At 45.1% G+C, this 26,590-nt stretch overlaps 1 protein-coding gene across 3 annotated transcripts in view; it reads right to left on the reverse strand.

Moving 5' to 3' along the window:
* IFT43 (intraflagellar transport 43) overlaps positions 1-20,560 on the reverse strand; it is a 43,049-nt gene extending 22,489 nt beyond the window's left edge. The window contains exons 1-4 of one of the 3 annotated variants that reach the window (XM_077784019.1): positions 20,471-20,560; positions 19,846-19,935; positions 14,127-14,156; positions 4,845-4,912 (exon numbers count right to left, since the gene is read on the reverse strand). In XM_077784019.1, the coding sequence (XP_077640145.1) occupies positions 4,845-4,912; positions 14,127-14,156; positions 19,846-19,935; positions 20,471-20,512 (230 nt within the window). In that variant the 5' untranslated portion in view covers positions 20,513-20,560. Of the gene's footprint in view, positions 1-4,844; positions 4,913-14,126; positions 14,157-19,845; positions 19,936-20,236; positions 20,331-20,470 lie in introns of those variants that run through there. The other 2 variants (XM_021542795.2, XM_021542796.2) reach the window with 2 other exon arrangements.
* Positions 20,561-26,590: the final 6,030 nt, after the last annotated feature.

The following is a 26,590-nucleotide window of genomic DNA, read 5'->3' on the forward strand; positions in this document are numbered from 1 at the left end:
CAAGGTAAAATTGTCAGGAGGAGTTGTTAGAAAGTAAAATATATTGTGACAATTCCACTCCTGCCGTTCATCAATAAACTGACAGATCATTTAGTGTCAATTAGGAGTGATAGATGGACAAGTCCCCATGATCCTGGGCCAAAATTAATGGCTGGGAGGGAGAGGGTGATTGAAAATGACGGCTGACATTGAGAGGAAAGTCCTGAAGGTCCCTAAGGGGCCATTACTTGCCTCATTCCCTTGCAGATCAATGCAGGGACAAACCCAAAAACAGACACTTCAAGACAAAACTTAATCAGACTTCCTTTTCTTTCTTCTCCTTCTAAGTTGTGCCCCCTCACTTGGCAGCCTTGATCCTCCCTGCCTATATTCTTCACTTCACTAGGACATCCACAGATGGCTGCAAGTTGCAGAGTGAGGCTGACATCTCCCATGCAGCCAGGAGTCTGGCTCTGCTCCTAACATGGCAGTGTCACAGAGAAGTCCAGATTGAGATTCACCACAACACTGCTGGATTGGGACTAGAGAACAGAAGCAATGACACAAGCTTTCCCCCACTCTCCCAGACCAAGAAACTCATGAGCATGTTACTACTCCCACATGCAAGACAGGGATTGCTAGAGGTTCTAAAACCAGGCACTCTCAGGGGTCATTTCTTATTGAGAGAATACAGGATAGTTTAAGCCCATTCTTCTTGAATGAAAAACCTTCTTGAAACAGGAGGTTTTTAACTTTACTTATCTCTAGAGACCTTGAATCATAAACCCCCTTAATCTCTTAAATAACTTTCCTCCAGCTCCAGGGTGCAATCTCACCACTGCCCACTGTTCAGAGCCTTAATGATATCTACACAGGGGCTGGGTTACCGTGCTCTAAAGGTCACCCCAGCTGTATCCTCTTCCTTTCTGCAGGCACTTAATATTCACCTTCTTGACAAATGCACTCCTGGACACTACAGCACTCTATCACTTCTGTTCCAAAATAATTCAGCATGGTAATTTTCCTAAACAAGCCTTGATTATTACAACTCTGCGTGTCCTATCAGTGAGAAAGGGGAAATTTCAATTGTAACTGAAACACCTGTCGCTAAACTGCCATGATCCATGTAGAAGAAATGAGGTACATGTGCAGGCACTGGAAGGGACTTCTTACTTGTGTTTGCTTGCAGGGCTGCCTGAAACATGCTGTGTTTATTCTTCAACAACCCTAGTCGCTGCCTACAGAACTGTAGGAATTTTAGGGGGCTCATTGCAAGACCAAAGGGATCAAGCACCCCAGGTAAATTGAAAGAGACCCAAGAAGCAAAGAAATTACAATATTGCTAGAGAGGAAAATGGAAGAAATTCTATGAGAAAAGTCAGAGAGATGAGATCAGAAGAAGTTGGAATTAAATGAATCATGGAAACACCCCTCCTTTATCAAATCCACACCAGTATGCAAAACTGAGTTCCATTTTCCTTCCCCCACTGGTAGGCACTTTGTGTTTCTTCCTTTTGATGCGTGAGATAACCTGACAGCAGAGCTCTGCTTTGCTTGTCACAAGTGTCAGCACTGATGTAATTAGGGACATCATCACAGCTTTCAGAATGGCACTTGGGCTCCATCCAGTGGTTAGAGAGCTGCTTCTGTAGGAAAACCCAGCTGTAATTACTGTTATTTATCTCAGCAGGTTATTAGGCCCCAAGTGGCTGCCCAGGTTCTTAGCTGGTCCCCTTTCTGCTAATACTGGGGCTAGAATGTTGCTGGGGCAGCAATGAGACTGCCTCTTCTCACAGAGAATGATTCTTCTGAGTACAAGTTTAACTAGATACAGCAGATTCAGCTACAGATGGCCTGGCAGTACGGAAAAATTAATTTTCAGTCACTACTTTGAACCATTTAGTTGCTGTTTGCAAAGGACCAGCCTGGGGGTTTGCTCAAACACTTACCAGTAGTCCTCATCGTTACTCAGATTTACAAAATGGGACTCTTAGCAATGACAACTGTTCTATAAGAGTACTAGGAGTCCAAAATAATCTTCCCACATTTGGCATTTGAATATGTGAGTAAAATAGATAATTTTGATAGTTCTCAGCAATTTAAATATCTGACACTTGCAAGTGCTATGGGAACTCATGATAAAATACTGTATCTCACACATTATCTGTGCTAATTAATTTTTTAAAAATTTAGGTTGGAAAACTTTAAGAGTCCTCCTCCTCTTCCTATTTTGCAACAGTCTGGGAGAGCAGCAGTCTGCTGGAAATAATCAGCAAGATGGCAAGAATACTTAAAAGTTTACATAAGCATGTAATGAAATGAGCTGAGCAGATAAAGGACTAAAAGAGAGCATAAAGGTAGAAAAACAGGTTACAAACTAAATTCTACTCTATCATGTGCCAAATGGAAATAAAAAGAACAATTTCAAGTGATCATTTCATACTGGTAAGCATCCCTGCAGGAAAAGCAACACATATGCAGTTGTAAGTGACTAAAGCTGTCAGAAACAGAACTAAAAGTTAAGACTTCAAATGAAGAAAGAATAGCAAAAATAGCTACAAGATCGTTGCACAAGTGGCCACAGTATTCCATCTGACACACAATATATTTACATAACTCAGAAAATCTAACAGTAGCCACTCTGCTTATTCTTCCTAAGTGAAAGAAAAAAACAGATTTTAGCATTGTCTATTCTGAAAATCAAATTACTTCTTACAGAATGATTCCCAAGTGTAGGTTCAGTTACACTGTCAAAAAAGGGCTTAAACCTAAATCAGATATAATAACAGAAGCATGTTATTCTAACTACATCTACACTAGTGAACTTGGAGCAAGTTAACTTGATGGGCTTCCAAACTGAGTCAAATTGGTTGAAAAGCTGTGGGGAGATAGAGCCTGAGAAAACAGAAACAACAAAGCTACAGCAACATTGGTATGACATCAGCCAATGACTCAGACTTTTCACATGAAGGCTTTACCCTGGGATATGTCAAAAAAGCAAACCCTACAGGCCAGCATCTCAGACTTTCTTAAGGGAGAGAAGACAGATCAGCTTGGGGAGAATACACAGGAAAGGAAAGACAGGGGAATTAGCTATACAAAACCCTTGTACCTCAGTGACTGGAGAAAATCAGAACAAACGTCATAACATTTATTCAATAAAAATGCTTATTGCTATTAACACTCTCAGATATCACATATCACATTCATGACTGAGCAAGGGACGCATCTTGGTCTCATGTCCCAGTGTGCAGATTCTCAGAGACAAAAAGGTCTACAACCCTGGGTCCTGTTCTGCTTCTCCATTTGAACTACATCCAATGCCATAAAAGCCTTTACTCGAGACACCTACACTGTCTTGTAACCCATGCAGTTGAGATGCTGGGGGAGCACCACCAACAGCTACTGCTGCAAATCTATAGGATTAAGCTAATGTCAAACAATGGAAGACATGGCAAAATAGCACGTGGCACAGTGCTGTTACATTAGGAACCTGTTCACTGGCCTTCAGGGCACATTAGGCACAGCCCTGCATATGTATTACCTCCAATCCAGTCCTTCACCTAACCAACAATTACATAACTTATTTTTCCTAAACAATGAAATTGAACCTTCTTGTCTGCTGTCACATTTCCATAAAGTTTCTGCTTGATCCTACAAAGATCCAGAATCACTGGTGGCACTTTTTTCATACTCTGAGGTGGATGCATCTTTGCAATGGCAACTTCTAGCTGCAGCCACCCTATGAAAATAACCATTATCAGGGTTAAACTGGAAAGCAACAGGAGTTCAGGCTGAGATCTTTATTCTAGTCTCCAGATTTATTCTCTCTTTGCTTTATTCTAGTCTTCAGATTTTCAAACTATTTATTTTTCACAGACAAATGGAGTGATAATTTTCCCAGAAAAGTACTGTTTTTTGGAAAGGCTACCCCAGAATACAGACCACCCTTCTCCTCTCACAAAAAATACTGACTGTATAACAGATTTCTGGATGTTCCCACCCATTCTCAATTTCAGACCAGAAAACAGGTAACTTTTCATAAATCAGAGTGCCTCCAAAGTATATATTATTAAGACATATAGACTTTTATTAAAGGCCTTTAACTACACAAGCAATCTCATACCACTCCACAGCTCAGTCCTTCAGCTCTGTGAATATGAAATACAACATCAGCATAACTTCTCAGCTTGGAAAACAACAACTATTTGAAAGCAAGTAATCTCCTCCCAGTCTCAACCGTCCTTTAGTTTTCATATTTATTCTATTACCACATCCAACTATTTCCTTTGTCTTACATGTCCTTCATGTAAGCATCGGACTTCTCCACACACATTCTACAATTTGTATACGTTTTCCTCACATCTTCTTGCTGACCATCTCCATCCATCTCCATTATACCATAACCCTATGCACACATAAACATTGACAAATTTCACCTTTCCTGTCAAGGCTGATCACTAAATCCTGATGTATTCATTGCACTCTTGTCAGTGTGGTGCTGTCATATGTCACTCTCCTGGAAAGAACGGAACCAGTTAAATCCCCCCATCCCAGCTCCTGCATTTAACATGCTTATTATGCTCTTGACTCCTTCCAGGCACTGTACCAGGTAAGGAATATGCTGCCTCCAGCAAACAGGGACACGTACTCAGTTCTAATCCTTGCCAAGTCAATTAGCCAATGGAACCAAGCAAGAGCAATACTTCAAATGGCTTGAACAAGTTATATTGATATTGGAAAGAAAGGCCATCTAAAAGACCCAGGAAGAGTGTTCCAATGTCTGTGACAGCAAGGTCCAACTAGTAATGATTCTTTATTCCACACCTGAATCCCTCTTAATAAGGAAGGAGGCGAGGACTCACTTGCTAGGTGCCAGCACAGGATCATCTGCCCAGCCTCCTTGCCGGCGTGGGGGTTTAGGTGGTGGAACCTTTAATAAAGAGAAAGAGGCATGTTACAGATAGCTCTGTCAAGCCAATTGAGGTCCACACACACACACTAATGTAACACTACTATATAATGGAGAGCTAGTGTTTAAAATGTTCTTTAATAATAAAATAAAAGGAAGACAAACTACAAGACAGGATGTCTTGTCTGTAAATAAAAAATGCATCACCCTAATCAGTATCTTGACAAGTTTCAGGTCTATGTCCCTTTGACTTTTTGAGGACACACAACACAGTAGCTGACTGATCCACAGAAGGTGTGCTCTCCTAGCAAAATAAGGTTCACTGGGAACTTGCTCATCACTGTTGCCTACATACCAGTGGGAGGTATCACATTATGCTTTTCCTAGGGTACAAGACAGCATGTTGTAGATATCTTGTGTTAGATGAGGAGTTTTTCCCAAAAAGTCTGCTGTTGTCCACTGCTTAGAATAGGAGGATAGATGCCAATTTCAGACACAGTGATTCGTACCTAAACTCTTCCAAAGTTAGTTGGGATGAATCCCACCACTGAAATCCAAAGGGGAAGATCATCTGGAGCTTAAAGATATCCCCTGCTATATTCTTGCATTGTCTTGTGTGGCACTCTGCCACATGGCAAGAGAAAATGGGAATTCAGCTTGGGGCTTATGATGGGAATTTTTAAATGGGGCCATGAATTCCCACCATCTGGAAGCTGCCCATTGTCATTTACAGTCTTGGGCTTGGATCCCCCAGCCTGAGGAACTCTGTATGGCACTGCCTTCAGTGTTCTGCATGGCAGGCAATGATGAAAGCAGACGCAGAAAGCAGAGCTTACATAGCTCCCAATTGATGGTGCCCAGTGACAGAAGATGGATTACAGGGACCTGTGAATGGACCATCATGAGAAAGAATGATTGGGTAAAAGATGCCACAAAACAGAGAAAAAATGCTAACTGCAAAGGAATGGTGGGGGCACAGGTGGCTTCCACAGCTTTTATTACAGAAGTAAATGAGTGGGATGACTCCTGAGGAGTTTTTGACTTCAGAGAGGACCTTGCATGTGTGGTGGGGTCAACCCTGAGCCAAAGCCAAATCACCTCTTGCCACTAATGAGGACAGCATCGAGCTAACCCCTGATGGTAGGGGTCTCTCACATGTTTATTTCTTGAAATAGAAGCATTGTTTGTGAGTGTGGGAAATTAAGAGACCCTGCCAGGAGCAGCCTCTGCCTGCTGCAGGGAGGGGGTATGACCCTGCATAGCTCTCTGATAGGAGCAAAAATAGTCATCCTCCAAAAATAAACAGGGAGCAGGAATGAGGCAGGAGCTGCAGTCCCAAAATACCAACTTTCTTCAGCAAAGGGAGCACAGGAGGGCAGAGGGACAGGCAGGGAGCGTGAAATGCAGGAAACAGCCTCCTTATATGGGCTCATCCGTAGGGGACAGAGCTCAGTCGACTGGAATGACCATGTCACAGAATGTGAAGCCTTCAGGGGCCCAAGTGAATGGAGTTTTCTGATCTTTAAATGATTCTCCCAGATTCTTAAGATGCCAAACCAGAGAAGAGGCTACAGTGCCAAAAAAGGAGCATTTTGAATTCAGTTGATCTGGACACACCCAGAGCCCAGAAAAAAGTGGGAACACACACCACATATGGGCGTGCATGCCACATAAACATCCCTATTCTCATTACACATACCCCTAACTCAAAACCACACTCCTTCTCACACATATGCTTCCCATGCAAAAAAAACCCTTTCCCCTTACACTATCCCTCCAATAGCCAGCAAGCCATATTTCCAACACATAGCCTCGCAACTCCTCACAAAGGTGCACGGGCATACAAAAATGACACCAAAGAACTTGGGCCATAAGGCTGAGGGAAAATGCAGCATCTCCAGGGCTCTTCAATGCCCCTGCAATTTAATTTACTTATCATCAAAATTAGCCTTCAGATCAAAGCTAACTGAAGTGGGGCACACCAGATCAGAGGGTGATGACAATGTCTGGCCCAGTCTTTGCACAAGGCATGACTCCAGGGCATCCAGGGGTTTGATTCCAATGTCTTGCCAATGTTATACCATGTTCTCATTGATCACAAACACCAGGCAACCCTGAAAACCTGTCAGATCCTGAAAAACACCTCATATACACCTACAGGTCTTTTATTCCTCTTGCAATAAATTAGGTAATTCTTTCTGAATTGCCTACAGGAGCACTAGCAACAGGAAAGGCAATGTTAACTGTCAGCTGAGGAGAAATAGCTTTTCTTTGTTAGCTGCCTGGAAAGTGCTGCAATAAGGTCACATGCCACATACAGTTTTGTCAAGTAAATAAATTTACCTTCACATACTTTCACAGTTGCAAAATCTCAACATAATTTACAATTGAGAATGCAATGTCATGCTTTGCCATAATATGGTGACAGGTGGGGACTTTGCAGCTGCAAGCAAGAGCTTGAGGCAGTAAGTGGGACAAATGTCAACCCCAGAGGGATCAGAGAAGAAATAGAGTACACTGTTCTTCTGTAATGCAGCAAATGTGCTCTTAAACATACCTTTTTGGTGAAAAAGATTGCAGGATTTAAATGATCAAAACTTGTTGGTACCTACTGGTATACCTTAGGCAAGATTTGTACGAGTGTTCCCAAATATACAGCTATACATCCAAACAGTTTAGTGTTCAGAACACTGCGATTTCACCAGCTCCTGATAACAGTGTTGTCTCTCAGGCCTTGCTGCTCAGTCTCTTTCACAGGATCAACTAATTGCTTACTTGCTGGGATTTTCCTTTCCACGTCAGTTTTGTCTGGTATTGATCTCCAGATCTCCTCTACTTGAGTTTCTGCAGATCCTCCCTTTTCCAAGGAAAATTGCCATGGTCTGAGTTTTTTGTTTTGTTTGTGTTTGGGTCCTTTTCCTAAGAAATTCAGCTCACCATTTTTGTGATGGCATTTTTTCAGTTTCTCAGGCCACGTTCCATACCAAAACTTTTATACTACATCCATAATCAGTATTTTGTCTCTCCCTTGGAAAAATGACTGGCCTGAATTTCATCTCTCCTGCATCAAAGTAGAAACTCTACCTTCTTCTTTATTGTTTTTCAGGCCCTTTCTTATCAGACAGATGCAGAATTCCAACCTGGCTTCCCCATTAGAGCAGAAATTTCCAGGCTACTTGTCAAATCATGTCTACAGTTCTGAAGGTGCCAGCTGGATGCTGCTTCCTTAATGGAAGAAACTATCCTGTGTGTCTCTGAATCTTAAAGGTCCAGCAAAGTTTCTTTTAGGACCTTCCACAACAGGGGCAGATTATGGGCATGTTAAGTCCCTCAGATTCTCAGGTGGGTCTGGAAATATGCATTAATTTACCTTCATCAACATGACAACTCCTTTGAAACACTGAGCACTCTGTGCAGGGATGCAGGGACTTAAATGACATTGAAAGCATGCAAGAGAGGACACACAATTCTTCTATCATGTCATATTTCTCCTGAAATATGTAGGAGCTATGTTTTTCCAATACACAAACACCGTGAGATTTTACACAGTATGTAGGTGTCTTATTTTTATCCAATATGGACCAAGAAGTGGAAAGAAAGAAGTATGGGCAATCTCAAGGATTCTCTTCTCCAGCAAGATGCCAGAGGCTCCCTTGACTGAAGAAAAGCAAATCTCCACAACCACAACCAGGCCCGATGAATTAGTTTTGATTGCTGCCATTTAAGGAGCTGTAAGTCAAATAGCCCCACTGCTCCCAAACAGCCATGTAAAATAATCTGTACTGGTCTCAGAGCATGTATGATATCAAAAACATATCAATTCCAAGATCTATGCAAGCCTGGGCTTTTTGCAAAGAACAACCCATCTCTGCTGGCTCTCTTTATCATGTCCATAAACGGTTCAAATAGTGCCTCTGATTTTAATGAATACCCTCCAAGGACTTCTGCATGTGTTAAATACTGAGCAGAAAATACAGGATTTGTATTTCATCCTCAAACTGTCCTTCTTTTCACAGTCACTGACTTTCCTTTACTAGGGAAATTGTTATTGAAACAGAAGTTCTTGGGAGCCTTCAAATATTCTTCAAATATCACAGGTAAAGGAGCAGTTCATATTGTTAAACAGCTATCAAGAATTGCTCTCCCAAAACAGTGACATCTGTCAGTTGATGTGCACCCTCGAAGAAAACTGTCACCTTTGCAGCATTTGGCACCTTAACCTGTCTCAGGAGTTACTGTTCTCCCCTGCAGTAAAACAGTGAATCAGCACACAACAATCTGATTCTCTGAACAAGGGGTCACTAGGTAGAATCCTCTCACAATCCATAGTTATAAGTGCCCCTCCAGCCCTCCTAAGCATCAGCATTTCTGTTTGCTACCACCTTATGCTACTTTTGCTCAGATATTTTCCCATCTACCTTCCCACCTTCTACAGTTCTTTTGTTGCCTCGAGGTAGGTCCAGAAGCACTCAAAGTATGAAATAAATGTGTGGAAAAGGAAAAGCTTTTAATAAAATTATTTTCAATGAGATTGTCCCTAATCCAAATCAAGGTAGACAAGCAGGCAGGATACTACTAGAAAGGCTGGGAAACATGGCTGATTAGAAATGCTATTTCAGAAGATGTCATCAAAAGGCAAGGAGATAAGCTCAGAAAGCTGAAAATAACTGCCCTGCCGGTCAGCCAGTCGGGGTGCACGGGAGAGAGGCTGCACAAGGCCTTGGGGAGCTCCAGGCCATGCAGTGCTAGGTCTCACACTGGGGAAGTTGGCCTAATTAGGGAACAAAAGTTCAGCTGCATTTTTGAGATTCCTCTTGGAGAATCTGGCCAACTTCCAGATGAGAGGTCCCCAGGAACAGTCTGGGAGTCCAGCATTTCTACAAGCAACCAGAAGACCGCTGGAAAAAAAAATATGCAAACCCTGTAAAATGGAAGCAGGTAAAAAACCCAGTGCTTCCTTGGATGCTGGATCCTTTCAGTGGAGGGTATTTACTAGAATAATGCAAGACAAAAACACATGACAAACTCTGGGACATGGAGGGACAAATGCAGCTCAACCTAGGATGACCACGTAAATGGGAGGGCATTCACAGTGTGCAATAGCCACGGGAAATTCTGCCTCAGAGAACCCTCCCAGGTTCTCGGAAATGCCAATTGCTTCAAGAGCTATCTACTGCCAGTTCACCCCACTCCCAACTGCATGCCTAAGAAAGCAAATCCCTGGCAACGTACCATATACAAAATGCAGCTACCCCTGCTGAAGGCTCCTCTACAAGCTGAAGATCACAGAGGAGAATAGGATGCTAGAGAAAAACATTGCAGTAAGATGTAAACTCTTCGGGAATAGGAAATTTTTGTTCCAGCCATACACCAACACTCTAGATCTTATTGCAGTGCAAATTGTAGATACAGAAATTACTGTGACTGCATTACAATTATGACTTCCTAGGTCATGAACTCTCTAAACCAGAGTGGAAAGACAGTGCCCAAACCATTGTGATTATTTTTACACAAATAAGGTCCCCTGATCAACATTCAGCTGAGTACAGCTGGTGCTGAGTTCCTCACTTGCATGTTTTAAGGTTTCAGGAAACGTAGGGGAGAGCACTTGAGGGGTGGCTGCTGCACAGATCCAGACCAGACAATGGAATGAGAGTTTGGAGCTGGGTGCCAACGACTATGCAAGGGTAAGAACTGGGTCAGGAAAATACCGCTCTGATTAAAGGCCCTGATCATATCAAGCCCCGGGCCATGTCTACACCACAGGTGCAGACACACCTGCAAGCAGGATCCACATGAGTCAGCCCAAGTCTGGAAATTGTCTTGTTTTAGGTACTTCTGGTAATGAAGCTAGTACCTCCCCAGGTAGAGTGAAGGTTGCTTCTCACCAGGGGATCTCCACATCATTCTGCACTGTATTTTGGAATGCAAATACACTCACTCAACCTCACCCAACTGGGTGACCTAGCAATTTAAGAACACAACTGGCTTTATATTTCAGGTACTTGCATTCTTTTTATAGTTGTTCTCCCAACAAACATTCAATGAAAACAATGTTCCTGGCATGTTGATTTAAACTAAAAAGCAATAGCTAATTGTTTCACCCAAATGTTTTAGAAGCACTGGCAACTAGAACTACAAAAGGACTTTGATGCCCCCTCTGGAAAGGTCCAATCTTCAAATCCTCTTTCCAGTTGTTGCCTTAAAGCATGTTGTCACTCAAATACTGGGTGATATAGAGCCACAGAAGCCAGAATTCACCTGTGTAAGGGTCAGAAATCAGCTGCTGTCCCTGTTTTTAGTCTGTGAAGGACCTTGAGACTATCTATGGCACGTTTACCAAAGCACAACTAGAGGATGAGGTTCCAGCTGGACCCATTGGAACTGATGTTTTCCCACTCAAATGTTGTTGCCTTCAGTTAGAAAGTCTTTCCTATGGTACCAAAATTCTTTTGGTTCCATTTGCAAAGCAGAGTGGCTTCAGGAGAAAGGACTGAGAACCTTCTCAAACTCAGAACAGCTCATAGGCTTGTCATGAAATATAATATTCCCTATGGAGGTGGCAAACATTACTTGCTACATCTTTCTCAGAGAAGGAAGAGGACAATAAAATCAGTGTCTTCCAGCTTGGAAAGGAGATGCCAGTTTAATCTCTACATCTAAAGCAAGAGGTTGCAACACTGAAATGAACATCTGCTTACTCAGGAAATAGAGGTCCCTGAAGGCAAGGAAAAGCCCTGCTCTACTTCAGAAGGCTAGAAAACACAGGATTGGGGATCAGGGTCTCTCACTGGTAGTGCAAGGATATGCACTCCCAGAGCTTGCAGAATGGGGCCAGAATTCCATAGAAGGACAGGGTTTCAGACACACTGCCATTCCCAGCCACTCTTTACCATCCCATCCTGAGATTATCTACATACTACACAGGCACCCAATGCAGGATATGGATTTTGTTATGAGGATAAGGCATAAAGCTCTAGCTTTCCTTTCAGACAGGGACTAAAGAAAACTAGTGGAAGGACTTCTCCAAGGTCCCAAAGCAAATCTATGGCAAAGCCACAAAAAGTTCCCAGCAAAATCTTGGCTCACAACCACATTCATAGTCCTGCTTATTCTGCCTCTACAAATTAACTGAAATATTAGGATACACCCTTTATTATACCATTGATTAGCCTCACAGCCTTTGGCTAAATATCCCAGGCAGCCTTGGAAGGTGCAGCCAAATTAGTGATTCAACTGGCAAAAATTCAGATGTAAGATGAGTGGTTTGCCAAAGGATGCAAAACAAATTTCAGAGCAGGCAGATGGCTGGAGGGCAGGACTTCAGCAGGTACGTTCACATCGACAACCCTGATGAAGTTGTTTGTTAGTATTCAAGCAGCTACAAAGTTATCTTCAGCACAGCAAGAGGAAAGGGACCAAATCCAGGAAGAGTTCAGATTGTAACACTCAGCAAAGCCCTAAGGGAGTTCAGAGAAGGGTCGTAGGAGCCATCCGGGGGATGAAGGGGCCAACTTCAGACAAATGATTCAAGAAGCCAAGTATTTCAGATTGGCCAGGCAATTACTAAGGGAATGATATACTGCAACAAGATTTGAATCACATTTTATAACAAAGTTTCACTAAGTTGATTTGAAAGATATTTATGATACAATTAACAGAAGTTCGTAAGCATATAGTACTATAAGATACAAGCAGCTTACTGCTCAGTCAGATTTCTGAACTCTCAGTTAACCATTTTATACCATTTACAGACTTTTACAAATGGAAAAATACTACAAAGTGTGACTGTCATGCTTAAGAGCATAAGCCTGAAAAAAGAACACAGGAATTACCCAATGAAAATGGTTTTCAAAGCAGGGACTGCTCATACTAAGTAAAATCTCCTTGCCAGGCACCATTGCATAACAACCCTGAAGCAACAATTGCTCATGTGGAAGAGTCACATCAGTAGTTATTTTAATGAAATTCAGCAGCCAGAAGCAAGAAGGCGCCTGTGGCATGTGACCAGCCAGCACTCAACAGCAGACCTTGGGAATCAATGATTTAGGGCACTGTATGGAGGTGGAATTACTTCCAGTGAAATGACTGTAAGGACTGGTTCCAGCGAGGCGGGTGGGGAGAAGATTAGATCAATTATCAGTAAAAATTTCTATTAGGCAACCAGTCCCCAAAACTATACCCATCAGTGGGAGGTCTGCCTGATAAATGGAAAAGTGCTCTGGGCATAGTCCTGAACCATCCATCACTCCCAAATAAACCCAGTGGATCTTTTTTACAATATCATCTCTTGCACTACCAAGAGAAAACTGAGCTAATCTGAATAGTCTTGACTCCTTGTGATGAGCATACCCTTCTGAGGCCAGAATTAATGAGATGGGTGATACGGGTTTCTTTTCTGGGCTTTAAATTTCACAGATGAATCTACTGTGCAACCAGTACTGGAGTGGTCCTTCAGCATAAGGAATTAAGAGCACAGGAGAAGGCGTTTTAATTATCTAGCAGAGAGCAACTCTAGGCAGGAAAAATTGGGCAATATAAATTCCATGGTTAGGGAGAGTGCAAAGCAATTAGCCCAAACACTTGAACAGAAACAGGCAGAACTTCTCAGGTTGTTCTGAATAGCATCATCCTGGCTTTTAATGCTAACTTAATGCTAAGGTGTATTTTAGCTTTGGTGAAGGATAAGAAAGGATATATGTATTCCTCATCAGTGTGTAACAGGAGCCTGGTAAGAAACACTATGACATTATTAACTACAGATTCTGGCATTCAGTGCTGGTGTAATAAAAATAAAAGACTTATAGAAAATACAAAGGCGTTCTCCTCTGGGGCACCAGCAAGACTTCATCATCCTTAAAGGTAAGTTTTCATGTTATAAGAGCAAACTAACCATACTGGACAGCAATCTAGGTTAAGTCAGGTCTTGTACTGTATTAGCTAATTGCTGTCCTGACTTAAATGAAAACTGAGCATATTTTTAGTGGCCACATATATATCTGTGACCTCAAAACAAGATGCAGCAGCTGATAAGAGCAGCTGTTTCAAAGATAATTAAAAATCTGTCAGCATCAGAAACAGAGGATGCAGGAAAGGCACTGCATCCAAAGTAAACTTTATCTTTTTCTCTTGTACTAGAGTACCCTCTTAAGGTAATCTCCAGACACATAATAGGTTAATCCTACTAGTTCCCTTCAGAGGAGCCAGCATCTACCTAGAAAGCCTCTAGACTTACATGGTCAACCTTTTGCTGATAGTCTTCATCCTTGAAGGGTCAGGAGGGAAAAAGAGAGAAGTTAAAAGGAAGCACTATAGAAGCCTGCACAAAAAACAGTCTGAAGATTGACATTTATGACTGTCCTGCAGCACATGCTTTGCAACCTTATTCAATTGAACAAAGCACAAAGTTGATCCCACCATTACAACATTTTATATCCAGTCATTTATGCAGATGCCAACTGCAGTAGTTAAAGGAAAAAAACCAAAACCCAAACATAAGCAAGAAGAGAACAGACTTGGTTCCTTCTCCCTATAGCATGATAAAATTCAAATCATTCAGGTGTGTAGGATCCTAGAAAGATTCATATGGAGAGTCACTGCAGCCATGCCAGACACCAGAACTGATGCTGGACCAGTCGTACTAGGGGTTATACACTGTAGCAGGCTACAGCCCTTTTTTCAGAAGCTACTTTTTCTCAAGGCAACCTCAGGTTTTCCCCTGGGAGCACAAGACGTAGCAGTTAGCTTAGGACAGCTGCCATAGCTTCAGCAGATGATCTTTAGCTAACACTGGTAAGGAAGCAGCTTGGTTGTGTGGTAGATAAGTAACTCAAGAAAATCAGCCCGTTAATCACTGTGAAAGTTGTGAACTGGTTGAGAACCTTTTAGATGAGCAGATTGTCAGCACTTGCAACAACCAGTGCTGTTAGGCACCAAATGTAAGGAGGTAATTATGAACCCAATAATCTCTATGCTATTCTAGAAATCACAGTCTTCAGAACCATTCAGGAGGAGAATTTAGAGTTTCCTAGATTGACCTATGACTCTACACCAGGAGTATGCACAGGATGGCTGGAAACACTCCACTAACCCCCCTGACTTTTCTTCTGGATTAAATCATCTCTCCTGTGGAACATGGAACCCATGTGATTCATAAACTGCATATATCTCTCATGGAAGTGGTTTGGTATCTGAGTTCATTTTGTGTCTTTGCTGTCATCTGGTCTTATGATCTCACTACAACAAGAGCAGAGGGGGGCTACACGCAGGTTAGAGCAGCTGGGGTACAAAGGTGTCCTTACCAATGAGTAGCACAAATGAAAACAGATTTGCCCAACGGGTAAAAATCTGTTGGAAGCATGTATCTGTCAGCCAGGGGCCTGCTTGGTCCCACAGCCAAAAGCAGAAAGGCTTGACCTAAGCTTCTCTGGATGTACAGAGCCCAAGCAGTACAAGACTTGCACTAGCATGGAAGAAAATCCAGCTGGGCAACACATGTTGGAAAAACATTTAAATAACCACTTCTTGGAGCAATCTTTCACATGGGTCTCACCCTCAGCAATTCTTTTTTTTTTATTATTATTATTATTCTTTACTCATTTGGGCTAGGTAGAGTCCTATTAAAACAAAGCCTGGATGTCAGCCTAAAACATCACTGCCAGGAGTGTTTGTAAACTGGGTGGTGGAAGTCCAGACAGTTGCTTTACTAAAATCACATACAGCACAAATGGCCCAAGTTCTTATCTGTCTAACAGAATATATGCTCAATAAGGTATTTTTACGGCAAGAAATGCTTTTTAACTACCACCCAAGGACCACAACTACATAAGCAAGTTTAAAAATACCAGCTAGGACAACAAGAGAAAAAACAATTTCAGAAGTGAAAGCACAGAACCTTTCCCCAGGCTGTGGTGAAACATGGCAGACAGCCAGCAGGGAGTTTGATTTTTGGGCAAACCCTGATATCGAGTCATTTTGTTCTACCTGTGTGGAAATGTCCTCAAAATAGAGAAAACCTTCATCCTTTAGGCTGGCCATTGTCTAGTAAAGCAGTCTCCATTCAAAGGACCTACACAGTGCTGCCAGAGACACAATGGCAAAATCAGACTGCAAGAGGCAGAAACCAGGGAACTCTTGAACAAGGTCCCAAGGGAATCACCTTACTGTTGGATAAAGAAAACAGATCATGGAAGTAGGATAACATTAAAATATTTTTGCATACAGGACAGCAAATAGTTCACTCTTGTTGAGAGAAGAAACAGGAAAGGAAAAATCTGCTGATACATTTTTAAAAGGCTTTTCCACTCAACTTTCCAAATCAATCTCATCAAGAGCTCCAAACCTGGCCAAACAACTTCTTCTGATGGATGTCATCAAGCCAGCATTCAGGCTGTTGGGAACAGTGATGTTAGAGCCAAGAAAAAGGTTTGACTTTTATTCTGTAGAAGTGTCCAGAAGTCCTGTTAGGATGGGATAGCAAAGATCTTCAACAGATCTCATTACATAATCTGTCCCTCTCATTATACAAATAATATGACTAGCTTGAGTTTCTCCCATTCTGTCAGAAAAGTTGATAGCATCAAGATGAGTAAATGTAATCAAGCCACGGGATGGGAAAGGCCTCTCAATGGAAAAAGAGATACATTACCCCTCTGAAATGAATGTTTGAAATGCAGAGTTCTGGCATGCAGCAAGCAGATTTATCTCTAGGAATTCCCAGTTACAGCATATTCCCCTGGGTGCCCAAGAAGTGCCTGCTGAATTACCAAGGAGCTCTGAAGGCAGAAGCGCACACAGCCTCTGCTGCACGAGGGTGCCAACTGCACCAATTACAGCAGAGAATCATGTTCCATCTTGCCTGCTGAAATAACACATACCTGCAGAGTTGTTTGCTAATACTTGTACTTCTGAAAAGGCAGGAATGCTCTGCATGTCACATGGGCAGAGTGTGAGCTTTGTGACCTTTCATGAGCCCCTTGAGCAGGTCTACATTTGAAGAGAACGCAGGTACTTCCACAAAGAATGGGAATTATGAAGTAGATTTGGGCAGAGGAATTACGGATTTGCTGCTGTAGTTAAGAATATTCTTGTGGGAGATACATACACACATCAGGCACTGAAAAACACTAAGATATCATAGTGTTTCCATAGAACTTGGAAGAAGTATATTAGGCTACAAGGCAACTATGCCCTGGGGAAGGAGGTTTTAACACACATTTGTTGTAGGGAGCAACACACAGTTTGGAGTCTCTTTTGAAAGAGAGAGGCCATGCCAAGCAGAGATCAGCAGTAACCTGATAAGATCTATGCTCCAAGTCAGATGATTTGCCTATTGACTTCAAAACAAAGATCTTTTTAATTACAGTAATTGTCCACCTCTAAGTGAATTTCCTTGTAATAAGCCCAGATGTTGAAACATGGATAGACAGGTACTTTTTGCTTCCTTCAAGCAAGCTGTTCTGACTGGAAAACACTTCCTGGATGCTCCTCAGTGTCATTAAAAGACCCAAACAGTAACAGAAATGGTATGTTCATACCAGAAATGTGAGATGGGTAGAAACTGGGTTGATTAGCATGGAATTAAAAAAAAATAAAATTAAAAAAGAGTCAAGGTGAATTAAACTAGTTTTAAAACTATGAGCAATCTCTGAGGAAGACAAAATCACTAACCTGAATATGAAATTGCATATGAGGGTGTAAATATGGCAAAGGTCTAAGACAAACCCCTTTACCTTCAAAAATCAGTAAGAACAAAACCTTCTATGCTGAGATAAATTACATGATGCCTAATTCACTACTGCCAGTTCCATAAAAACAAAAATGGACTTTTTTAAAAATCTTGCCTATTTCAAGATGACTAGATGGCTGAGACATCCATTGTAACCCCATCACTTAACAGCAAAATAAGGCCAAGCTTCCAAAAAAGTAAAAGGTGACTGCCAATCTAGGGTGAAGGAATAAACAATATTAGTTCTGTTAAATTCTCACTTTGGTAACAAATATGGTCACATATAAAAAAAAGCCTCCAATTTTGGAGCAAAGGAAAAGGCTGAGGATTATTTACAGTAGATTTTGTCTTTCTTCCAGTACCTCCAAGGTTGTTGATTAACACAAACATTTAGCAACGAAGACCTGCCTGAAGGGAGACTATTGACACAAACTATTCTTCCTGGTGGTTAAGATCCAGTACTAACATACTTGAATGTTGTAAGGCATGGAAGTCCTCACCCTCCTGCTGCTGAAAAGCTCACTGCTTTCAAACAGCACACTCTAAACATTTCTTAATCTTCTTCAAGACTGGCCCAAGTCCTGGAACCACTATGATCTCTTCCTAGCTATTGAAATGCTTGTGATGTGAGCAGTAAGCACAAACAAACTACAGTAAGTTACAGTCCATCAGCTGTACTGCTACATAATGCCCTGGGCTCTTTAAAACCAGAAAACCAGACCATGAACTAGGATGGCCAGTTCCAGCAAGAGAACAATCTTGACAGCGAGCCACCGTAATGTGGAGGCCAGCTAATGATTACGCCTCCTTAAACCACCAGCTCGTTTCCCCAAGACTTTCTTCACCTATGAGGTCAACGGTTACTTCTATTTCTTAGATTGAATCTTCTGCACATTCCCTCCCAGAATTCATCCTGAATGCCTACAGCATATCCATGGGGAGAATTCCTAGGTGGAAGATGATTCTCCATTATGCCTATCAAAATAAAAGATCATACTTTCTCCAGGAAAAAAAAGTCTACTCTATGAGGTGTTATTGTAAGCTAAGCTGTAATAATGCCGTTTTCAACAGCATCACAGGGTCTCAAAGGAAAAATCCCCCATACCCATTTTGGCACAGATGTCTGGGACACAGCTACTCAGTGTAATAGGAAGGTTTTGTCACTGCACAGGAAATCAGGGGGTAAGTAGTCACTCCAAGAAAAAAGGTCCCAGGGCTCTGAGCAGAGTAGCTTGAAGCAGAGTTGGTGGCAGGGTGGCCAGCAGGGCAAAAAGGGTTTCCAGTTTAAAGAAGACAAGAATATGGTATACTGGTGACCACTGACTGGCACTGCAAAATGGTAAGCATCACCTCATTTAAACAAATACCACTGGCAACAAAGTGGAAGTTGGATGACATTTTTGTCTATCTGGTATGTGTCAGGGAGCAAAATTGGTACGGCATTTCTTGAGAGCTGCTCCTTCTAGCAGGAGATGTCTGTGGAGAAGCCAAGCTAACATCCAACAGCAAGCTTCCAGGAACAATTTCAGCATTCTGCAATGCTAAGCAAAAAAATCAATTGAAACAGTTCAGATCTATTTCTGGATACTTGAGGATGTTGACTCACTCCCCTGAGAAAGAGAGGTTCCTGACCCCCTTCTACCATTTGAAGGTGTACTAATAGAACAGCCTCTGAACCAAGTTTTCCTCCAAAAACAAGTGGGAGCTGAGTTTGCACATTATTACCTACAAGGATGGCTCCTAGTATGACCTTTGTAGCCGCACACAGAGAAAATGAAAAAAGAACACAAATTTGATACAGACCATGTCAGGGATACTCTGGCTCAGGCAAAGCAAAGCACAAAAGTAAGGCATCTGTTTATCTGCATTGCGACCAAAGATGGCAGCAAAACTGGTCACAAAATGATGTGCCTGCTCATATTTGAAATCTAGAAATTAAAATATCAGGAATATATGTATGCACAGAAGGGAGAGGCCCCAAGTCCTGTATGATACTACTCACCATACTTGACATGAAAGAAACCATAGCCCTAGAGAGGAGTGTGGAAACTACTATTCAAAGGGCAACATCAGTAAAGGGACAAGGCAGTCACATGAGTCCCAAATCTAAGGACAAAATTCAAAGGGCAAAGCACACCATGTAGGAAGGTATCTCAGAAGAAACTCATAATTCTCCACTGGAGAAAACAGCAGGACAACAGACAAGCCCTCCTGCCAGGACACCCACCTCTCCAAGACAGGCAGACGAGGAATTCTTCCTGCTGAGATTTTCACCCGCAAAGATGTCTTGGCGGGCTCGACGGCCCATCTTTAGTACCTGTAGTGCAGGGGAAAGCAGGAGGGAGCAGAGGGCACACAGTTACTGACAAAAGCCGTTTCACTGCAGGGAGCAGAACGCAAGGCCCGGCCCCGCCGTGGCGCCCCGCCCGCAGCGCGGTGCCCGCACAGCGCGGAGGCTCCGCTGCCGCAGGTGTGAGGGGTGTGAGCCCCGCGGCCCGCCCAGCCGCGCTGCCCGGCCCCTCCGCTGCACGGCGCCCGCGGCAGCCGGGCCGCCACCCCGCGCCCCAAGGCCCCGAGCCCCCGCTCAGAGAGGCCGGGCCCGCCCCGGCCCCGCTCACCCCGGCCACGCCGCCCCTGCGCGGCGCCTCCGCTCGCTCCGGCTCGGCCTCCATCCGCCGCCGGGGCCGCCGGTGCTTCCGGCCGACAGCCCGCCCCGGCAACGCGGGCCCGGCCCCGCCGGGCTCGGCCCGCAGCCCCGGCAACGCGGGCCCGGCCCGCAGCCCCGCACCGCCCGGCCCAGCACCCGCGCCTGGCAGCCGCAGAGACACCCAGCCCCGCAGCACTCCTAGAACCTTGGCCTGACTAAGGGGGACACCGCTGCTGCAGCACCTCATGCGGGTTCTCAGCCCTTTCTAATTCCACTTGCGGTGTGGCGCGCCAGGAACAGTCTGACGCTCTGCCTTCTCCAGCTTTTTCTGAAGACACTTTTTAAGTTCCCACTAAGGCAGATAAATCCTAGCCTTGCACATCTCTCCTGATAGAGGTTTTTGCCAAAGTCTCCCGATGGCTGCTGATGCTCTTCCCACTTCTCCCTGGCTCTCTAACACAGCTTTCCAGATGAGGCAGCCGGTCCCCAGAGCTCACGGTGGAGGCAGTGCCAAGGATCAAATGTAAGCACAACGATCATTACACACATGCTTCTCAGCCGTGAGTTGTGCTGAGATGTCCACTGAGCTGTATAACACGACCCGTTTCTTAGCTCGGCAGATGTACAGATTAATTGTAAATAAATCTACATGTTTAACAAACATTCAGTTTTCCAGTACTTTGTCACTTTGCCTATATTTTTTTTTCTGCTATCTCACATTCCTCACAATTTTCACCCATCCTCATGAGCCTAAATAATTTCTTCTGCTGCTGCGATAGAGAACTGTACCACCACAAACTGCACTGCTAACACTCAATGACGAAAATTGACTCCATAAGTCTAAACTATTAAGCCACCCAGGAATATCTTTTACTAAAGGCACTAGATTTCACTCTATACCTGCTTAGCTTTTGTAGAAGCTCGTGGTTTGGCTGAGGAATTTTAAGTCATCTAAATAAGTGGTATCAAATAATTCTCCTTTTTTCCATTCCTACTGACATGTTGAAGTAGTTGTGCTGTGATGAACTAAGGATTAAGTGAAATAAGATTTGTGGGCAGAGGTAATAACTTTTTATTAAACCAACTGATACAGCTGGGAAAAAAAAAAAAAAAAAACATAAAATAAGGGTTTCTGTGCCTGAAAGCTTGTGTGTTTTTTCCAGCTGTATCAATTGGCCTAATAAAAGATATTATCTCCCTTTACAAATCTTGACATGTTCAAGGAATTCAGTAAGTGAGACATGATTTTCCTTTTTTGAAGCCAAGCTCACTGGGCTTTATGAAATTATGATCTTCCATATATTTTGTTCTTTTCTTTTAATTACAGATTCAAGCATTCATGAGGCAGAGAGGGTAGTTTGCACCTAGCACCATGCTTCACCACCAGGGCCATAGGAATATGGCCCCACATTTCTCAATGCTCCCCAGCTCCTCCAAACATCTGCTGCAACAACACAGCTACACAGATGCCAGGAGACAGAGGGGACTATAGGTCTGGGGTTACAATACACTTACAGCTGACCTTCTTGATCAGAAAAAGAGCACCCCAAGAGGAGCATAACAGCATCCAGAGCAATGTCTGCTAAAACAGGAAGGCATCCCTGGGGCAGGAATCTTTGGGTAGGAGTACATTGGCAGCTGTGCTCCTGTCAGTGTCGTGCTTGGCACCAATCAACAGTGGATAGGAACTGACTGTCACCATCAGTTTATCATCCTACTGTAAAACTTCCATACCTTCTCTCTGCGAGTTCTCATGGGCAGCTCCTCACAGCACTCACTCCTTTTCTCTTTCTTCCACATGGTTGGCTGAATCCTTCCTGTCCCTAGCAGCACATACAAACCCTTAGTGTCCCTTGCACAACTGCCTAACCCTTGCTTCTCACAGCACCACCAACAAACAGCAACTCTTCTCTTGACTAGCTAATCCACTCTTTTATAACACCCATCCTTACTGGACACAGCTGTGACCTATTAAGGGCCAGGCTGTTCCTACTCTTTGGTAATTAGCACAGCGGTAATTCCTCAGGGGCGAGATTGCCTTCAGCACCATCTCTGTTCTCTTACAATCCATCTTCCCACATGCTCCCACACAGCCAGCTGGCAGGGTCATCCTCCCAGAGCCAGGGTAGAGGGGTGCCATCCTGGACAGACAGATCATGAAGCAGCATGACCAGTGCATTCACTTGTTTGGAACTGCCCTCCCCTCCAAGCTTCTCCTCACAATTCCCCTGGGTCTCCATCCCAGACAGTACACCTGTACTTCCCATTTTCCCCCAAGACACACTCTGTGCTGCTTGCTGCCTACCCCAGGGAGAGAAGTCTCAGGCCAGTTGAGGGAGGGTGAAGTCCATGTGCAGGAAAGAAAACATGTAAAGACTTGGGCAACTGAGCTTTGCCTCAGAATTTTGACTCCGGACTTCAGAGATTCTCAAGGAGAGGGAAGAGCAGATGTGCAGAAAGAATGAAACCTAAAATCTGTTCTACCTCTAATCCCTCTGGATTCCACTTATTGGAATAGGGTTTGTCACGTACCCCTCAAAGTTTTGCCTGCTTGGGAAGGGCAACAGGAGGAAAAGAGTTTTCATTCATCATTTCATGTTGTGGCCAAAGTGGATTTTGCCTGCCTTAAGTGTTTGGATTACATTTTCTGAACAGTTTAATTCTCCTCTGTCTTACAGGTGACACCACAGGCAGCATTTGACTCCGGACCTAGACTGTGTTCACTTAACCAACTGAGAAGGAGCCAGGTAGCAGAACAAATGTCTGGTGTGCTGTGGTTGTCCAAAGCTATTTTCAGTGTTTGCTTCCTGTCCAGTTCAGGTCTGTGGTGCCAGGGTTTCTCTTTCCCAGTGTACAGTTTCAGGTGTATTCTCAGCTCTCAGTCTGCCTTACTTGTTTGGTTTTGCCCTCACTGTAAATCACACTGCTGCCACCCCCTCTGAGCTGAACACAAGTAAGAACTCCGCAAGCATTCCTTTCACGGACAAGTTCTCACATCTAAGCGTGGACTCTCTCCATCTGGTTCCAGCACAAACCTGATCACACAGAGTAGGACTGACAGAGTTCCCCACTAGTGCTGTTGATTTCTCCTTGACTGGCAGACATATGAATAGAGCTTGTGTCTGGTACTCCTATCCATGAGAAATTCTGGGAAGGCAATCACACTTGAGCCTCCCATATGCTTCTGATCCTAGACCCCCTTTAAAGCAAGGGCACACACATGTAGTTAAAGCTATAGCTATGGTGGAAAGCCCACGTGGTTGCACAATGACCACCTTATTCAGAGTGCCCAAAGGTTTTCTGAAGCAGGTCTTTGACAGTAGTAGGATTTATGGGATACAGGGCAATTCCAGTACCAACAAGTGACACAGCAGGGTGCTTTCTTCCTCGCCGAATCTTCACATCAGGCAGGCAGCCAGACTCCCAATTTTGATATGGGCCAATTCATTAAAATATTAATCTTCCACTGGGAAGTGAAGCATTCAGCAAAGATTGTTGCTATATCCTGCTCCACGCTGGCAGCTCCAAGCATCTCAGTTTAATTTTTCTGCAGGTTTTTTTTTCCTCCATGCACCTTCCCATCTCTAAGGGGTTTTGGAGGAGGGAAAAAACTGCAAATATTTTTATTTCTGTAGGCTCCAGAACAAAATCCCCTGACAATTGCAAAGTTTCAAACAAGATATCCCTCTCTCTGGAAGGTGGAAGGGGCTTTGACAGGCAGCAAAGGTCCACACATTTGCCTGTCTTGATTGCCATGAGAACAGATGCTATTTGTGTTACGTCAGCCCCAGCTCAGACTGTCAAACCCCAGCCAGAGTTGCCAAGTGTGAAATATTTCCTATGATACATGTTCAGTAGCCCTGTCAGGCTCTCCCTCAGCCTAGCTGGATTCCAGCATGTAAAAGATGTGCAACCTGTTAATGACTGTTGCTCACAGCCTCCAGCATTGCTTCCAGTGCATGTCAGATCACGGGGCTTCCCCACCTCTTTTCAACCCACAGAGCAACACTTGGAACAGAAAGTGAGTGGTCCAATACTGGAACCAGCAGGGACCCCTACATCCTTCTCCACTATTATTTCCAAGCACTAAGTTCACACTGTCAGCTTGTAAAAGAAAAGTCTGATCTCAGCCATTAGCAACATAACCTTGCATTTTTTACTATTGTATTTCATCCCATTTCTCCTGTATTAGCCTTCAAAATTGCCTACCCCCTCCTATAGGATATCCCAGTCCTCCCCTATACCGACAATGCCTCCAGTTTTGGATAAGCAGCCAATTTCATTAGCACATCCATTTTGGCGTGCCAAGATCATTAATAAAACCTGGGCCCAAGACCAGCCTCTGGGAAACTCTCGTAATTTCTTATAATTTCTGTACTTATCTCCATCTTAACTAATAAGTCACTATGCCACTATGCGGCACTGTAGCAAATGGATTACTGGAGTCCAAAGCAATCAGTTTGACTGCATTTAGTGTGACCTCCAACCTGGCAGCAAGGTAAAGGATATCCCAGTATGGAAAAGCATCCAAAATTCATTTCAGAAGTACCTGGGGAGCTCTAGAAACATCCATCCCAACCTACATAATAATATCCCATGGATACTTAATGTCAACAGTCAGAATTTGCATCTAACTTCAAGTTAAAATTTGACTGACATCATCTTGGATGCTACTAGATCTTGTTACATTTTGTCACCCCACCAGAGAATTCTTAATTCCTCTTCCCCAAGCAAAGCACAAGCAAACAGAGAGCAGCTCACCCTTACATCTCCTCAGAGCTGCACAAAATGGCTCACAGTGAATCCAGCACCCCCAGCTGCCCCATGGATTTCCCATCAACCTGTTCCACACTCCCTGTCTTGGGTGAGTCACTGTGCTGTGAGCTCGCAGCGCTCTCCCAGCCGAAGGCCCCCGAACATGCAGGTAAGAGAAGGCTCCCTTCAGCCGTGCCGGGGTTTCCAGATGCTTCCAGCTGCACTGCTGCCTGCTGTTGCTGGACACCACCGCTCCAAGGGGCCACATGCCCCGGAGCCCCACCTCTCCCAGAGCATAAAGATCCAGGACTTGCTTCCACATGCCACTCTGCCCGCAGCATGGCAGGAGCTGTCCCTGCCCCACTTTTCGAACGCACCGCCAGCCCAGCGGGCTGGCTGGCTCCTTCGGCAGCGCTGCCAGGGCTGCGAGCGGCTGCCATGGGTTGGGAAGGCACAAAGCCGCTGGCTCGGGGAGAAGGACTGCGTGCTGGGGACAGGGTCCAGGTGACGCCAAGAGAAAAGCTCTCGCTCGCTCCACGGACCGGGAGCCCTTCTCGGGTCTCCGGGGCAGCAGGCACGGGCCCGGCCCGCGGCACGGAGGCGGGAGGCCGGTGTTGCGAGTGGCCGCAGTGAGAGCACGGCCGGGAGAGACACCCTGCTAGGCCCGGGTTATGAATTACAGCCCCATCCCCGGCCGGTGCTTTGTCTCCCGCCTGTGGCCCCCTCCGAGGGCAGCGGATGCCCGACGCAGCCCCTTCACCGCAGCGAGGGCTGCCGTGACCGGGCACCCCGGAGCTCCGGGTGCCACCTGTCTTCGGTGCCGAGGCGCATCGCCCTGACCCTGCCGCCGCCGTGCATCGGCCCGCGGGTCCCGCCGCAGCCCCCCGCCCGCAGCGCGGCGGCCGAACCCCGCCGCTCGGCCCCTCCCTCCCTCGGAAAGAAACCACATCAGGAAAGTATTCGGGGTATTTTTAGCGGCTTTTAATGCGATTTCGCAGCTGGAAGCGGGAGGGGCCTCCCCGCGCCGCCCGGACCACCGCGAAGGGCCCGCCCGCCGCCGCGCGAGTGCCGCCAGCAGGGGGCGCCCGCGCGCCGCCGGCGGGGCGGTGCGGCGGCCACGTCGGAGGGCGCGCGGGGCCGCCCCGCGCCGAGGGGCCCGGGCTGCGCGGGGCGAGGCGGCCCCGGGCGGGCGCGGGGGGCGGCGGGGGCTGCGGAGGGGGGGAGCGGTGGGGGCTGTGCGGCTGCTGGAGCCATTAGCGCGGGGCTGGCGCAGCCGAAGGCCGGGCTTGGAGCTCCCTCCCCCGCCCGAGCCCCGTCCCGGGGACGTCATGGGAGGGAGGTATAAAATTTCAGCGTCGGGGCCGGGGGAGCGGCAGTGTGCGCGGGCGGGCCGGTGCGGAGCGGTGTCGGTGTACGGACCAGGGCACGGCGGTCAACGGAACCCACGGGCGCAGCGGACGGCCCGGTGGCAGCGCTCCCGGCTGGGCGAGAAGCGCCGCGGTGCCGCGCTCCCGGGCGCCGACGGCCGGGCACCGGGCGATGTAGGGCGCGGGGCCCGGCGGGGGCATGA

The sequence above is a fragment of the Lonchura striata genome, chromosome 6, assembly GCF_046129695.1.
Source record: "Lonchura striata isolate bLonStr1 chromosome 6, bLonStr1.mat, whole genome shotgun sequence".
In the NCBI taxonomy this organism is placed as follows: domain Eukaryota; kingdom Metazoa; phylum Chordata; class Aves; order Passeriformes; family Estrildidae; genus Lonchura; species Lonchura striata.